General features: G+C 32.1%; 1 protein-coding gene across 2 annotated transcripts; it reads left to right on the top strand.

Annotated features, from left to right (window-relative positions):
- Window positions 1–1,303: 1,303 nt before the first annotated feature.
- Window positions 1,304–14,345, top strand: LOC112687474. Of its 2 annotated transcripts, XM_025560196.1 has the most exons (10): window positions 1,304–1,607; window positions 10,767–10,820; window positions 11,881–12,104; window positions 12,187–12,259; window positions 12,334–12,493; window positions 12,592–12,737; window positions 12,808–13,228; window positions 13,311–13,370; window positions 13,500–14,007; window positions 14,085–14,345. In XM_025560196.1, the coding sequence occupies exons 2-10, from the start codon at window positions 10,778–10,780 to the stop codon at window positions 14,238–14,240; spliced, it is 1,791 nt and encodes a 596-aa protein (XP_025415981.1). In that variant the 5' UTR covers window positions 1,304–1,607; window positions 10,767–10,777; the 3' UTR covers window positions 14,241–14,345. The 2 variants fall into 2 exon arrangements, with proteins under 2 accessions (XP_025415981.1, XP_025415982.1); XM_025560197.1 differs by lacking the exon at window positions 13,311–13,370 and having other exon boundaries at window positions 1,312–1,607.
- Window positions 14,346–15,440: the final 1,095 nt, after the last annotated feature.

The raw sequence follows: 15,440 nt of genomic DNA, 5'->3' as shown, positions 1-15,440 counted from the left end.
ACTACAGTGTACACCACATTCTTCCATCATTATGCATACGAGTAGTATTCATCAACAATTTAGATGACGTGATATGAAAAATAATTTTGAAAAAATGTTATCAAGCAATGAAAAATATTTTCTCAAAAAGGCAGTGGTTGTTATCTACTTTCCGACCTACCTATGAAATGCAGATAGGAAGTGATGAAGAAATTCGGTTTTGTTTTGTTAACTTGATCACGTAGCGTAGGCTAATAGATTTGTGTTCAACGTTGTCATTTAACTGACAACGGTTGATAAAAGTAACTGGAGTAAAATATTTACTTTGGAACAAACAAAAATGGACTTGAAGTTAAATATAATAATATTAATTCTCGTTTACACCAAGTTCCGTAATATTTTCGTAAAAGTTTGCGAATAAACCCGTGAAAGTACGGAAAAGTTCGCAATCAAGCATATAAAACAAATTAAATGTTACTTTATGATTTACAGACCGACGCGGAAGAACAGACTCGTACACGACCCACTTGGACGAAACGCATCAATGTCCGGGACGCATGCACCACCCGGGTGCTATGTAAACAAACGGTCGTAACGCGTCGCACGAACACATTCTAGAAAACGGCGGTAGCGGCGTGGTCGTACGGTGAACAAAGCGCGCCGATTGTGTTCGGTTCGCTGCTACGAGAAGCGTTCACATCGAAGCAAATTGTTTTGTTCGTTGCACTTTCCACGCATACCCTTGCGCCAAAGTTTAACCATATTTTGTGAGTTGTATTTTCACGCTAATGCGTCACAGTTGCATACATTCATGTCATGCGATTATAGTTCATTACGAACCGTGTAGCAGAGTAACATTCTGTACGCGGTGCGTATGGTGTAAACATGCGTACCCTCACGTTATTCTTATTGTTACATTAATCGTTCGATTCTGAAAAGCTCATTACGAATCGTTGACGCACGCCATGTTCGGTGCTCGAAATTCGAATTCAAAACACGACGCACACAAAAACGTGCTCCAAAACGTGGACGTAGAGCGCAAAGTGTGCGTGCGGGTGCGTCGCCGACAAATGCAAATAACCCGTCGCAGCGACTTATTATTATTATCGTGTACGCGACGAAGACGACGACAACGGTTTTTGCCGTTTCTCCCACTACCGACCGTTACTTCTATAACCACCGCGGCGGCTTGCCGTAACGGAGCCCAACCGAACGGCGACCGCGGTGTTGACACCCACGCACGCGCGTCATGCCCACGCTCCGGACCGAACCCGCGAAGTTCGTCGTGGCACCACCGGCGGCCGTCGCCACCACCACCGTCACCAACACCACGGTAACGCCAGCAACCGCAAAGCGCGCGCGTGTTCAGTGAAATCCAACCGTTCGCGCCCGTCGTGCACCGTTCCTCTCGCCGCAGTCTGCCGCAACCAGCGCGTCGTATCGCTACGATTTTCCGCTCGCAATCGTCCGCCGTCCCTACACACTGTTTTCCCGCCGATTCGCGCGTGTCGTTGGCGTCTTCAACGCCACCAACCAACCGACCAACACCGCACGTCGTTGCCCGCAAAGATCCCGTGTCCGTCTACACCGCACGCGTTCGTTTGGTACATGACACCGCTTCGGACGAGGTACGTTCATTCATGCCTTTTCAACGTTGTCCACCTGTAACCGATTTATTGAACCTATAGACAAACACACTATATTATATACGTAACCTATCCGATACACCACATTTGTCACGTCTTGGAGAACTTTACTACGTATTATCAGTTCCATCATGGAACTATTCATGGAAGTTCCACGGAAACGATTTTGATTTATAGTATAAACTTTTACTGTTCAGCTAGGTGTAAGATTACTGGGGCCGTTTTTATTCGAAATATCCTCAAATTGTTTCTAGTATATATTTGTAAGCAGAGGATGAGGTACAGGTAGTAGTAACGCAACTTATTCGTGCCCAACCCAACCTGACTTATAAATGTGCGATCAAATGCATGCTTTTGGATACTGCATTTTAATTAAATTAATCGACATTAACCCCAACGAAAAAATATTCGGAAAGTTTTATTGAAAAATTTAATATTGTACATGAAAATGGTTTAGTATCTATTATTGAACTTTCTAATCGACTCATTTGTGCAAAACCTGAAGTATACAATTTATAATTGAAACTATCTATTCTCTTCCCAAAATGGAGTTTTCTGTAGTTGGTGCTAAAGGCTCATCAAGAAAAAGAGAAAGTGTGCATTAAAAAAATATGATAGCTTTCAAAAATCAGTTTTTCTCATAATTTTATCACTCAGTTTTACATTTAAAATTTGTAGTTAATAAATCGTTTCGTTTTTATCATTGTATTGTGTAATTTTAAATATCAATAGGTGTAAATTTTGTAAGAATTATATTACAAATTTCTACCACAGAAATATTTTTAAACGAACATACATTTTTTGACCAATAAGTTATAACTAGTAAAGTCATAACACTGAATATTTATGATAAAATAAAGTAAATTATTTAATTAAAATTATTAAAATATCAGATAATGAAATGTTTTCTCAATAAATTCAACAATAATTCATTCAAGATTTCTACATAATAGACTGAGTTCCCGTTAACTCATCATGTAATACGAATACATCGGAAAAATTAAAAAAAATAACTACTAAAACTCAATATATGAAACAATATAATTAAATTATTAGCAACCACAAACATTATCGTAGTGACTCGTATACTTTAATTATTTCTTACTGTCTATCTAAATTTCAATGTTAAGTCAAGTTTTTTAATTCCGTAATTCCATATTTTGTTTTTTTTGATAAAAAAAATTGCTCAAATTGGCACATTTGATAAGACAGCCTTAGGTTACCTGTTATAGTATATTTATTAATATAACACCATTATTATATTGTTTGATATTTAAGTTTATTCATAATAAATTACATTTCTACTTTCTTTATTATGATATAATAAAAATACTTCTAATTTGTTCATCAACAATGTGCCATGATTTTATTTTGTTGTAAACTTCTTGCGAGTGTTTATTTTACTGTAATTTATTTCTTTATATTCTGATGATCATGATAATAAAATCCAAAATATCATAAATATTAGCAGATATTAAATGAAAACTGTCAAAAGTAAGATTAATAAATAATAATAATTTGTTTGATAGTGAAAAATAGGACTAATTTCAATAATAAAAACACCTTGGCCAGGTCTTAAAGAATCATACTTTCGAAATGAACTCCACCAGTTTTATAAGACCATAATATATATATATATATATATATACGCGAAGGCGTCTGCTCTTATACCACAGCGTTAATAATAAATATATATGATAAACATTCAGCCTTTCTATGCCGTTTTTTGCTGTCTTACTGTACTGTCTTCCCATTTTTCAAATCCAAATTTAACCGCTGCTGACTCAGCCGTCCGTGGACTCACGCCAACACTAGGAATAGCATTTGATATTTTTTATATCGCTTCCTTCAATGAAATCGTAAGAATAAAAAAAATACTCGGCACGCTCCTAGTTTTTCAACGATAAAACCAATTGGACATGGAAACTATGCCAAACATATAAGATGTGGGTGTCACTTGGTTATTAAATCTCCCTTCACTTGATTCCACCACACTATAAATGTCTTAATGTGATAACTTCCGCCGTGAGGCACAATTTATAATTCGCAATATTAGAAAAAATCGTTGATTTATTGTAAATTCGTGTATTCAATGTAGATATTTTTATAATACTATATTATAAATAGTATTTCTAAGAATATTTTTTACAGTACTTTTACGCGTAGTGTTCTCTTTATTAAAACTTTCTAAATCAATAATATAAACGTTATAGGTGTATAAATATAGTATTTATATAAATTATTGATACACAAGTTTATTAAAAGTGTAAATATTGTAATAAGTACAATATTTATACAATTTAAAATTGGACTAAAATGTATAATTTAGACATATTTCAAGAACTCTTTATCATCTGCAGGAAATTGATGGAATAGATTTTAAAAAAAATTCAAAACATATTCAACCTACATAAATATAATTATAAGTTTAGCAGTATAAGTCTATACAACACGTAGGAGGTTCCAACCGTTTAAAATCATCAGATTTCTACTTTTATACAAGGTGAACGATTATCGTTACAGCTGAACATTATAGTTCCCACCCATCATTGAAATCAATTACATTTAAAGAGAATTCAACTATACTTTAACTGTCAATATTTGATGTATACTATTAGTTATGATTAGTTATCTTTCGGTAATAATATTTCCAATTCAATTTTTATAATATTTGCTCAAGTATAATTTGATTTAGTTATTTTCTTACATACTTAAGTATTTTATAAAATGTTGTTAACAACCACTCGTAATTTCCTTACTAATTTAGTGGAAATCATTTGATTTATAAAACAAGTTTAAATAATACATTTAAATAAAACGTTGGAAATGTAGTAAATATTTGAGATGTGATTGGCGATGTGTATGAATGCATAATGCATTTATCGTACTCGTGTTTAGGATACTAAAATATATAATTTAGTTACGCGATTGTAAAAAATGCTGACTGACAGTTTTATGGACAAGTATAAATCACAAAAACAAAGAGTCTACATATTATAGAATATGGCCAATTATATTTCACCAATCGGAAAGAATTCTATATCTTGATGTGATTTATTAATAAACCTGTGCATTTTGGTTAAATATTTACGATGGAAATATGAGTGATAATTTTCCCAATACGTATTATGTAATCGACTGGCACCGAATTGGTTCCCGATTTCCAAACCCACATGCCGAATTGATTCCCGTCTGAAAAAGATATTTTATTAGGTATAGCCGAATTGGTTCCCGTTTAATTATGCACATTTTTCTTCTCAATTTTACTGGCTTAGGACTGTCAACTTTAAAGTAGGCTTGGTTAAAAATGTACGCTAATGTGTGTTAAAAAAAATGATAAAATATCTACAATTTTAAATCGTTGATTTGGAAGTCAACTCGTCATCACTTTAAATACAAATAATAAATTATAATAAATACAATTTAAAACAATTTATTTGTAAATTTAAAGCTAACTTTCTTTATATATTCAATTCTTGTAATCTTCTCATTAATGTAGTCAGTCATACAATTTTCCAAATCCAATAATCTATAGTTTATTATATTTCTATACTTTGTCTTATCGATATATGATAATATATATTTAAAGCTTTTAAAATGTTGTTTTATCTCTCTATGCACTGACCCGCTGGATTTTAATTTTTAATATTGTAAGTAAATTGTATTAAAAATTAAAATTGTCACTATTTCACCTGTACACAAACGGAAACTAATTCGGTTACTCCCATGTAATCATATTAAGTGTACTTAATGCTGGTATAGTGGTATCTGTGAGGCTGTATGTGTATGTGTTTATACATAAACTATAGTTATGCAAGTAGTATTATCTATAATTCAAATACCTGGAAATCATTTAATTGTAATTTGCAGTACCTTACATTTTTTTATTTTGCTCTTGGCGTTTACACCTTACAATACAATACGACACATAGTTAATATTATTATGTGGTATAATTTACATGATATAAATTATATAATTGAGTGTTTTAATTTTGTAAAATATACCTCATCGAAATATTCCAATAGTCTTGGTAATTGACGTAGGCGTTGTATATATATTATAGGTTTACGAAACTATTATTTTTGACATATTCAGTGTATAGGCGTTGTAATAAGGTCATTATTTAGATTATTTAAGTAGAATATTATTGTAGGATGGGTAATATAATGTTATGCGATCTACCAAATAAGTATATCAATGATTTGCATTTTTAAATATATTTTTATATCTATAAAAAAAAAAAAAAATAAACTCAAACTTTGTACTGTTGTAACATCTATATTATACTAATTAATTTAAGTATATATTTATTTTAATTGAAATCACAGATATTATACATAACTATGATTATATTTACCTAATAATAATGAAAAATCAGTGAATATATTATAGTTGAAACTGTTCAGATTTTTCAATCTTTACGTTAAAAGTGAAATTCCTATGTGGAAGATTGTAATCGACATTCTTAAAACAAGTTTTTGGTTAATAAAATAACAAAACATACTGTATGATGTATACATTTCAAGGAAATATCGCTATTCAAGTGATCACATTAATATATAATTTCATGAAATTCGTGGTAATTGTTGTAGAACATTTGTAATATACTAATCATTACCATATATATATAATATATCGTGTTTAATATATATATTGTTTTGATGTTTGGAAAGAAACGGCGAATATTATTCAATTTTGCTAATGGCGTGTGCGGGTGATTTATACGTACGCACCTAAATTTATTTAAGCTTTTATTATAACTATCTCGTGGAATGTCCTGGTATGATAAGTTTTGCGCACCAGAGTTTCAGACGTTTAAACATGTATATATAAATATATATGTATGTGTGTGTGTGTGAATAGCTTATGCATTGTATATGTATCTGTTTACGGTTTGAAGAAAACCATTAAAAAAAGTTTAATCGGTATAGCGTGCGTCGATGCATTAACGCGCGGGAGGCCATGGTCAGACTCGTGAAACACGAACAGTGAACGATGGTCGTACACATGTACGCGTATAAAATAATATACATCATGATGAACGCGAAAGATTGAACAAAATTCAAATCGAGTGGATAAAAAAAAAAAAAAAATCACAGCAGACATCAACTGCGCGATGTTACCGGGTTGGACGAACAGATTCCGATATGATATACGGTCGGGTCTGGTGGTCGAAAACGTAGAGAGAAAAACGTGATAGTTTTTGTGTTCAAAAACAAACCGTAAATAGTAATGTCAATTTCCACTCGAGTGTTAGTCGAGAGTGTCGTCTCAGACGTCATCGTTTACTGCGGGGGAGCGCGTATACGTCGATGAGGCCAACTGCAGTCGCCTGAGACGTAATTTTTTTGTTTACCGCGTAAATTATAACACGCGCCGAGTGCACGTAAACACACGAGCGCCCAAGGTTTTTAGACACCCGGTGCGCTCGATTTAAACGCCCGTGTTTACACAACCAACTATGTAAATACGAACCGTCCCATACACGCACATACGTATATATATATAAATATATATATAGCGCATAGGGATCGAATGGCGTCTACCTGTGGTCGTCGCGGCCTAGGAGACACGCGCAGCGAGAGCGTTTCAAAGGATTTTCGTCTACACAACGTATTATTTTACAATAACAGTAACGATGACGGGGCGGTGCTCCTCGTACGTTGCGATACAAACCATACGTGTACACGTATGCGACATACTTGTATGTACAAATACGTGTATATATGTATATGTAATACTGTAATTGGAAAAGGAAAATAATAATAACAATAAAATACGTTTAATATGGGAAGGCGCAAAAATAAAAACAGGTGCGGGTAGTGTTTCGACGGCGATGGCGGAGCCCGACGGACAAGGTCAACCCGCCGCCGCCGCCGCCGCGGTCGAGCGAAAAAGAACGGGCGCAACGCGTTCTCAAGGTCGAAGTCGTGCGAGCGGCGACCGTGTGCGTATGCGTGTGGTGCGACTGTACTACAGTTCGCGACGGTGGCGGTGACACTCCCCCGGCGGGACAGGCCCGTTCCGCGAACCATAGTGGTACAGTGCGTATACACACGTTGCGCGCGCGAGACAACCGTTTTCGGCCTTACGTCATTGCCGCCGCATATGCTCGGCCGTTCTTCTCCTTATTTGGTAGCGGTCACACGTAGGTATACGCGCACACGTACGAAGTATAGGAACAACGACGACGTACATATCATTATTATTATCATTATCATGATTTATCATCTACGTACGCGAAACGATTATCACCATCGTATACACAATGTTGTATTCTGTGATATTATACGTAATACTATTATGCGCCGCGTCCTTTCCGCGGAAAATACCACTGCACTTAGAACACTGCGCATTAGCGTCTACACAAGGATACACTTTAGGTTAAAAAGATAACGATTAGAGCAAAACAAGCGCCTGCACCCCCCCCCCTCTTAGTTATATTTAACACGCTTGTTTAATACCCCAGTAATCTACCCGAAGTAGATATACGGTGATAAATGGACACTCCTAAGAAAAATCCTAAATACACCCCAGTGTTTTACTGCAGTTGTCATGCGCGGTGTTATATTATTATAACAGTTATTCCAGACAATTAATTATCGTTACTTGGACGCCAATCCTACAAAATGATCATAATAATACTGCAGCTTGTGCGAAATTCCGGAACCGTCCGGTATTGTTAATGTCATCACACCGCAGCTGTAATATTATTATTAAAACACGAGGTGACTTCTGACAACTTTTCGTCTGTACGACGGTCGTAGTCTTTGGTGGTCTTTTCGTTATCGTACATCTGCAGGATTTTCGTTTAGTCATTGTTCGTCGTCGCTGTATAACGAAAGATTTCCTTTTGTCCGCAAGACTAGAAGAAATTTGTTTAATTGGCTGGCGGAATTTTATAAAACATCATCTCGTCAATGCCATGGTCATCATTATATTTGGGTATATTATACACTGATTTGTTGGTACAACAACTTCATCGTTGATATTTTTACTCGACGTATAGTAGAACCTACACAATAAAATATGTGTACATAATAATAATAATAATAATATGACGTACATTAGCTGAAAAACAATTTGCCAAGTCATTTTTAAACAATAGCTATTTACATAAATTAGATAACTATAATACATAATATATACACATTTCTCTTGGAGTTTTTTTTTTTTTTTTTTTAATCGTTCATTAAATAATATGTTCCATGCCCCTGAAAACACACCCTTGGAAAACAAATCTCCTACTCGTTCCAAGCATATACACATATTGTTCCCAATGAATATGAAATCAAAACAAAAAGAAAGAGAAATAGTAAAGCATCAAAACTGTTGCAGTAGACTACAAATACAAAGCATTATTATCATTGGATTATTTCCAAAATATTACTTTTGAAGGATATACGAATATTGCAAACCCACAACACCATAAATGTAGCGAAGGTATCTGCGTGTGTTTTTCACATTTTTTTAATCATATTAGGCAAAAAGGTCAAACGTTTTAGAATGATATATACATCAATGACAATAGTTATGAGTAATTCTCTAGTAATAGTAAAATATTAATGTATTGTACATATTACATTTGTAGGTATGTAGTCGAATCAACAATATTAAATTTTTAATACTAAAAAAATACTATTTACTGTTCAGTGGAGTAGCCAGAAAAATATTTTTAGGAGGGAGGGTTTGCATTTTCAATTCTCTCCTATATAAGCACCAACTATTTAATTTTAATAAGTTGATTAAACATAAATTATAAAATATGTTATTATTTAGTTTATTACAACTGTGAAAATTGTTTAATGATGACTTAATATAATATTATACTTATGTCTTAAATTTATTTTATATTTTACAAAATAAATTAAATAAATTAAACATTTAGGGAGGTTATAACCCATTAACCCCCCCTCCTAGGCATGGTCACTAATAAAGTGGAATTATACATGATGAAACATATTTAATAGCGTTTTAAATATTAAACAAACTATTTGCCTATTTTGTAATGGTTATGTAACATATATGTCATAACTTTAATATACAAATAATAATGTATTATTTTCATTTTTATTAAAACATATAAAGAAAATTAAAACCATTATAAAAAGTACAAAATACAGTTTAATATCAGTATTAAATTATACATTTTTAGTAGATAAACAATGTTTCAATAAAATAGTTACCTCCATTTGTGAGAATAATTTACAGAACAGTTTACTCTGACATTGATGTGATAGTGAGTTCAGTCTATTTCTTTATTTATCGTATATTACAAAATAATAAAATTGGCTCGAGGCCAGATCTTCATTAATTTTCAATCTTCTTATTTACTACAACAAAAAAAAAAAAAAAAAATAGAAATACAAGTGTTGTATATAAAAAATAAACAAATTGAAAATTTTTAAATTTGACAAATATATTACAGTATTTTTTATTATACAATTAAAAACAAGTAACGAAAACTAATTTATACTTCAATTTATTCTCGCTGAGGTACTATTATACGATTGCAGAAATGAAAAAAAAATTATCAAGATCATACCTACTGTTTTAGTCAATGTTTAACACCACCTTGTTAAAATTATTTGATTAAATAATTAATAATCATTTTAATCATCATACAACATCAATTTTAATTAAAATGTTATATGATCGTTATAATATTTTATAAAGTATTGTATATACGAGTTACTCATTAGTAATAGTTTTCAATACGTTATTCAATTAGTTAATGATAATTATAAAACTTATCGTGATTAGTAATTACATTTCCAAACTATTTTTTCTTATTTTAATTATTGAATACATTTGTATATTGAATATATTTGGTAAATATTTTTTCATATTTTAATATAAAGTATTAGTAACTAATATTACCAACTTTATTACAAGTTTATCAACTTGGTAAAATAATATTTAATGATCAACGATGTTTTCTGCTTAACTAATCTTGTTGAACTAACAGAAGCTAAACAATATACATTAAGTTTATGTTTAGTAGGTATATATAATTATGTACTACGTATAATTTTTGTTGAAAATACTTATTGTAAACATTCTCACGTTCAACAATCGTTGTATTTTATCATACGTGCATACATGGATTTTCAATTACAGTAGTGTTTGTATTGTTTCAGGACCTAGAACAATGTATAACAGACAAAATCAAAATCAAGGCGAAGCAAGACTCGGTAAGAACCAAGAATTCGATTAGTCACGTTTTTATATTTTTATCTCTATGCACAATATTATAGTTAGTCATCTATGGAATAATTTCATAAAAATATATTATGTATGGTTTAAATGTAGGTACAAGTTGTACATTAATTATCAACAGGTGTACGATATATTTAGCGAACCCAGTCTTAGAAAAATGATTGATATTTGGAAGTATTATAAATGTACATAATTCGGGATATTTTTAATGAACGACATTTTGATAGTAGAACAAATTTTTGGTCTCGTAAAAAACTTTAGAGTGTTATAAATAAAGGAAATTTCTGGGTCTTATAGCATACTAGGTGTAGGTATAATATATAAAAATAAATAAAAAATAAATCGTGTTTCATTTCCAACTGCTATTTTTATAACGTTACAATTTGTATGAACGTTGACACATTTCGGCTGTCTGGACCGTAGCAAATACTATTAAAATAGAAACCTGAACTAACATTTACATAAGGACATTTCACCTTCATAATTGTTATTATTTTTTTTCAAAACAGCCAACTATAAAAACAAAATTGTATAAGTATAAGTAACTAGGTACATAATGGTCAATGAATATGGTACATATTTTATAAATCATGTACTCAGTGCGGGTAAATTGTTTCAATAATTAATGAGGAGACCATTTGACTTGTTATAATTTTATTTTCCGTGAACATATATTTTACGTTCTAGTAAATCCACTATTTAATATGTAACCCCTCTGGATATTCCATACGAAAAAGTAATTATCATGTATAGTTTATATATCTTGATCGTTACTTTTCCAGGGGCTTCGTTATTTACAAGTTTTTAGCCTCTGTTAAGTTAAATAAAATCAACCTATTAAAATATTGTCTATGGTTTAATCGATTCTGTTGTAACTTGTTACCCTGATAAATCTCTTGTATGTAAATGTAAGCCCACATGTGTTGATTACAAAATGTTCCATAAACAACACCTTGACTCTGTTGTAGTATTTAATTGGTATTGCGACTACGTTACAACATATAATTAGTTCAAATTTTAACATTTACTATTTAGAACTACTACTAGACGACTTGCAATCTACTCTTCCACGTAAAAATCATGGACTCAATAACACGTCATCCACTGGATACAGGGAAGTAACAAAAAGTACATCAAGGACGATTGGCAACGGCCAGACCGAGACCAACAAGGAATATGAAATCCAATACCTCAATCCCGCCAACAAATCCGCTGTGCTCACTGAACGTTTACCTGATCTTCAATCGGTTGATTTGTTGGTTCGTAAACAATAAACACAGTATTAATTACGTTATGTAATAATGATTTTGGTGTCGATTATAATTTATTATTCGATTTCAGCGACAAACTAACGGTGGAAAAAATGCAGGTTATGAAACAGTTTCATCATACCAGTATAAAAAATCGACAGAAAGTATGTAGTATATTTACAGTTATCAGTCCATTCAAATAAATAGATAAAATTTGTTACACATTATTATGTTTTAGATAAAAGTACAGTGCCCAGGCATGAAACAAACAGCGTTAACATGAGACAAAGTATTTCTGAGCTTGATTCGTTATTAGACGACTTGAATCATGCTCAAAGAGTTGGGTTTTCAAACTCGGGAGTAAGTAGACATGAAATAACAACTACTGAGTCAAACATGTAAGTTCATATTTTTACTTTTTACTCAATGGTTAATGAACTACAAATGCTCAATGTTCAAATTTAACTTACTTATGGTCCTACGGTATCATTAACAGTGAACCATTAAGAAGCAGTACACCGTATAAACAATATAGTAAATATGAAGATCATAAGTACGGAAGTCTTAACAGGACCAAAGTACCAGGAACAAATGAAGTAATTTCCACCTATGAATCTTCGATAATAAATGGAGAACCTTCAGGTTAGTAACGTATATTTTGTTTTTAAAATCGTACTATATACTAGCTTATGAAAGTATTTTTTGATAACAGATTTAGTCGATGCGCCACGTAGCTATACTAAACTACTTCAAAACCAAGCACCAGGAACTTATCAGACTTCTGTATACTCTAAAGAGACTACGAAAAAAATAATACCGGGTACCACAACTTATTCGACTTATCAAAAATTCGGTTCGCCCACAACGGATCCGGGTCAATCTAAGGTATACAATTATTCAGAAGAGTATCGTACTGAAAACAAGAATCGTTCGCTAAGAGATTTGCCACCGTCTCCTCGTTCACATAGATCATCGTCACCGCGTTCCCCATCACCACATCGTTCACCATCACCTGTATCTTTCGCTCAACCACCAGAACCTAGAAACTATTCGAGCAGTCAGTCTTATACGAACAGGACCGTATCACCACAGCCAGTACAGAAATTCAGTCCGTCCGATCCAAGCAGAATTAAGTGAGTATTATATTATTTAGTAAATTTTAGTACGCATATAACATATAATTTTGAGGGATTGTAACGAGTGTGTATGTCGCAGCGAAGAGGTGACCTGGGTCGCACATGCCACGCCCCCTGTAACCCGTCGTTTCCCTGTGAGGTTAGTAAGTGTTTTGGAGGTTAATATATTGTGATCGTACGTGAGGTTCATGATTGTGTTCAGGGAATGTAACGTGAACACATTATTGTAAATAAAACGTACTAATCATGTATCTGTGGGTTTTTATAGTGTGGACAATACATTTGCTACACCGCCCGGCCAGACAGTCTACTCATACAAATATTTGAGTGAGACCAGAGAAAACACAAAGTATGGACAGCCAAATGGGTACACAAAACCCACATACCAGGATCAATTACCTCTACGGCAATCACCATTCCCTAGAGATGAGGCAGACACTCCAGGACTTCAAAATCCACCAAAACGGTTGGACGACTTAATGGCGTCATTTGGTGATAGAACGGATTACACAACCTATCATAATAATAGAGAATATCATTCAAACGTGAACAACTATCAATCCAAAACTAATGAACACGAAAACAACAAGGCTGTCGCCGAGTACACGATTCCTATTAAAAAGCCATACTCCGAAACTCAGACTCCTGAACATAAAACTCCAGAAAAATTGACGGAAGTCAAAGAAGCTGAAGTGACTCAGTCCATTGCTGGGCCAGCAGTTTTCTATCCACCGGGTTCGACAACGTTTGTGAAAAAGGAAGAAGTAATGCAACAGGTATAATTATTTGTATAATGTATTACTGAATTTATCAATCATTTTCAATCGTTAAATGTGTATTTCCCATTCTACAGCAAGGTCAATCAGGCCAGGGCCAAATGAAGGCTAAAGCCAAAGGAATGTACAAGTATAAAAGCAAGAGCAAATCAAAGGAAAAATCAAGTTCTGGAGCGACAATGGTACCAGTATGTTTACCGATGTGCTGTGCCATGCCATGTGTTATCATGTAACACGCGTAACCTAAGACATTATGATTAAGTAACTTGACTAATTTAATTATATCTACTTGACACAAATAATAAAATAAATTAAAAACCTTATGGTGCCTTACCAACGTTTTCTCTAAAAGTATAATTATTTTAAATTTAAACACATGTTATGTTATTTATTGAATATTTTGGTTAAATAATATTAACATTTTAAATTTTAAGGGAAATATGATAAATGCGACATACATTACAATTATTAATAGTATATGTTACACAAGTTTACATAAACTTGTAATTCTATTTTTAATAGCATGTTGATATTATCTTGTTAAAATGAACCTTATGTCGAATGTATGTCAACATATTATTTATTAATTAATAATGATAAATACCAATATTTACATTATAAACTACACATATATACCACTAACCTTGCTGTAAGCTTAATTTATTTTTATTCGATTATTATTAATTTTTTCCAACTTACAGACAACTCAGATGAATGTAGACATGATGATATCTATTAATTAAACACAGTTTAAATGGTCACATTTTTAATTGGTTAATATTAATAATAAAAATAACAAATTTACATTTTATGAGAAAAAATTATACATAATTTTACATTTTATTAATTGTTGAAATTAATTATTAAATATGTTTAAAATATAAATTATTTCTGAACAAATGTAAATGAGTGTTAAGACCATGTATTGTAGGTTGTATGTCTAACATGTTTTCGTGAAATATTTATAAAACAGATACCAACCGCTGTTAGCCAACGCATCAGTATTCAATATGCCACGAAGTACGTTTATACGGTTATATTACCTCGGAATTTTATTGAAATTGTATTTATCTAATTAAGTGACTTAAAAATAAAACATATACATAATAGTGAATAGTAATTATACTATTTGTATTTTTCTGACGTTAAATGAAAAATATTTACTTTTGTATAATATATATATATATATATTATATATAAGCGTATAAAATATAATTTTAACGACTATCGAAATTCGTTTAAATTTTATTTTAACAAATGTTTCAGTTGTTTGGCGCGCATAATTTGTACCTAAATATTAATTTATACCTACTGTTGTCGAATTTGTTAAAACTATTGATGTTGAATAATTGTTATATAATTATTAATATACTACATAATAATACGAGTTAAAATTATTTTATTCATTTATTTTTATTCCCGAAAACCTGATG

The sequence above is a fragment of the Sipha flava genome, unplaced genomic scaffold (genome assembly GCF_003268045.1).
Source record: "Sipha flava isolate LNK unplaced genomic scaffold, YSA_version1 34_pilon_pilon, whole genome shotgun sequence".
Classification (NCBI taxonomy): domain Eukaryota; kingdom Metazoa; phylum Arthropoda; class Insecta; order Hemiptera; family Aphididae; genus Sipha; species Sipha flava.
Note: the sequence above shows the minus strand (reverse complement) of the source record. Positions and strands in the feature narration are given on the sequence as shown.

Coding starts and splice junctions, on each gene's coding strand:
- LOC112687474 (XM_025560196.1), top strand. CDS start 10,778: ATGTATAACAGACAAAATCAAAATCAAGGCGAAGCAAGACTCG. Junction 10,821..11,880: donor TCAAGGCGAAGCAAGACTCG/GTAAGAACCAAG, acceptor TTTACTATTTAG/AACTACTACTAGACGACTTG. Junction 13,371..13,499: donor ACCCGTCGTTTCCCTGTGAG/GTTAGTAAGTGT, acceptor GGGTTTTTATAG/TGTGGACAATACATTTGCTA.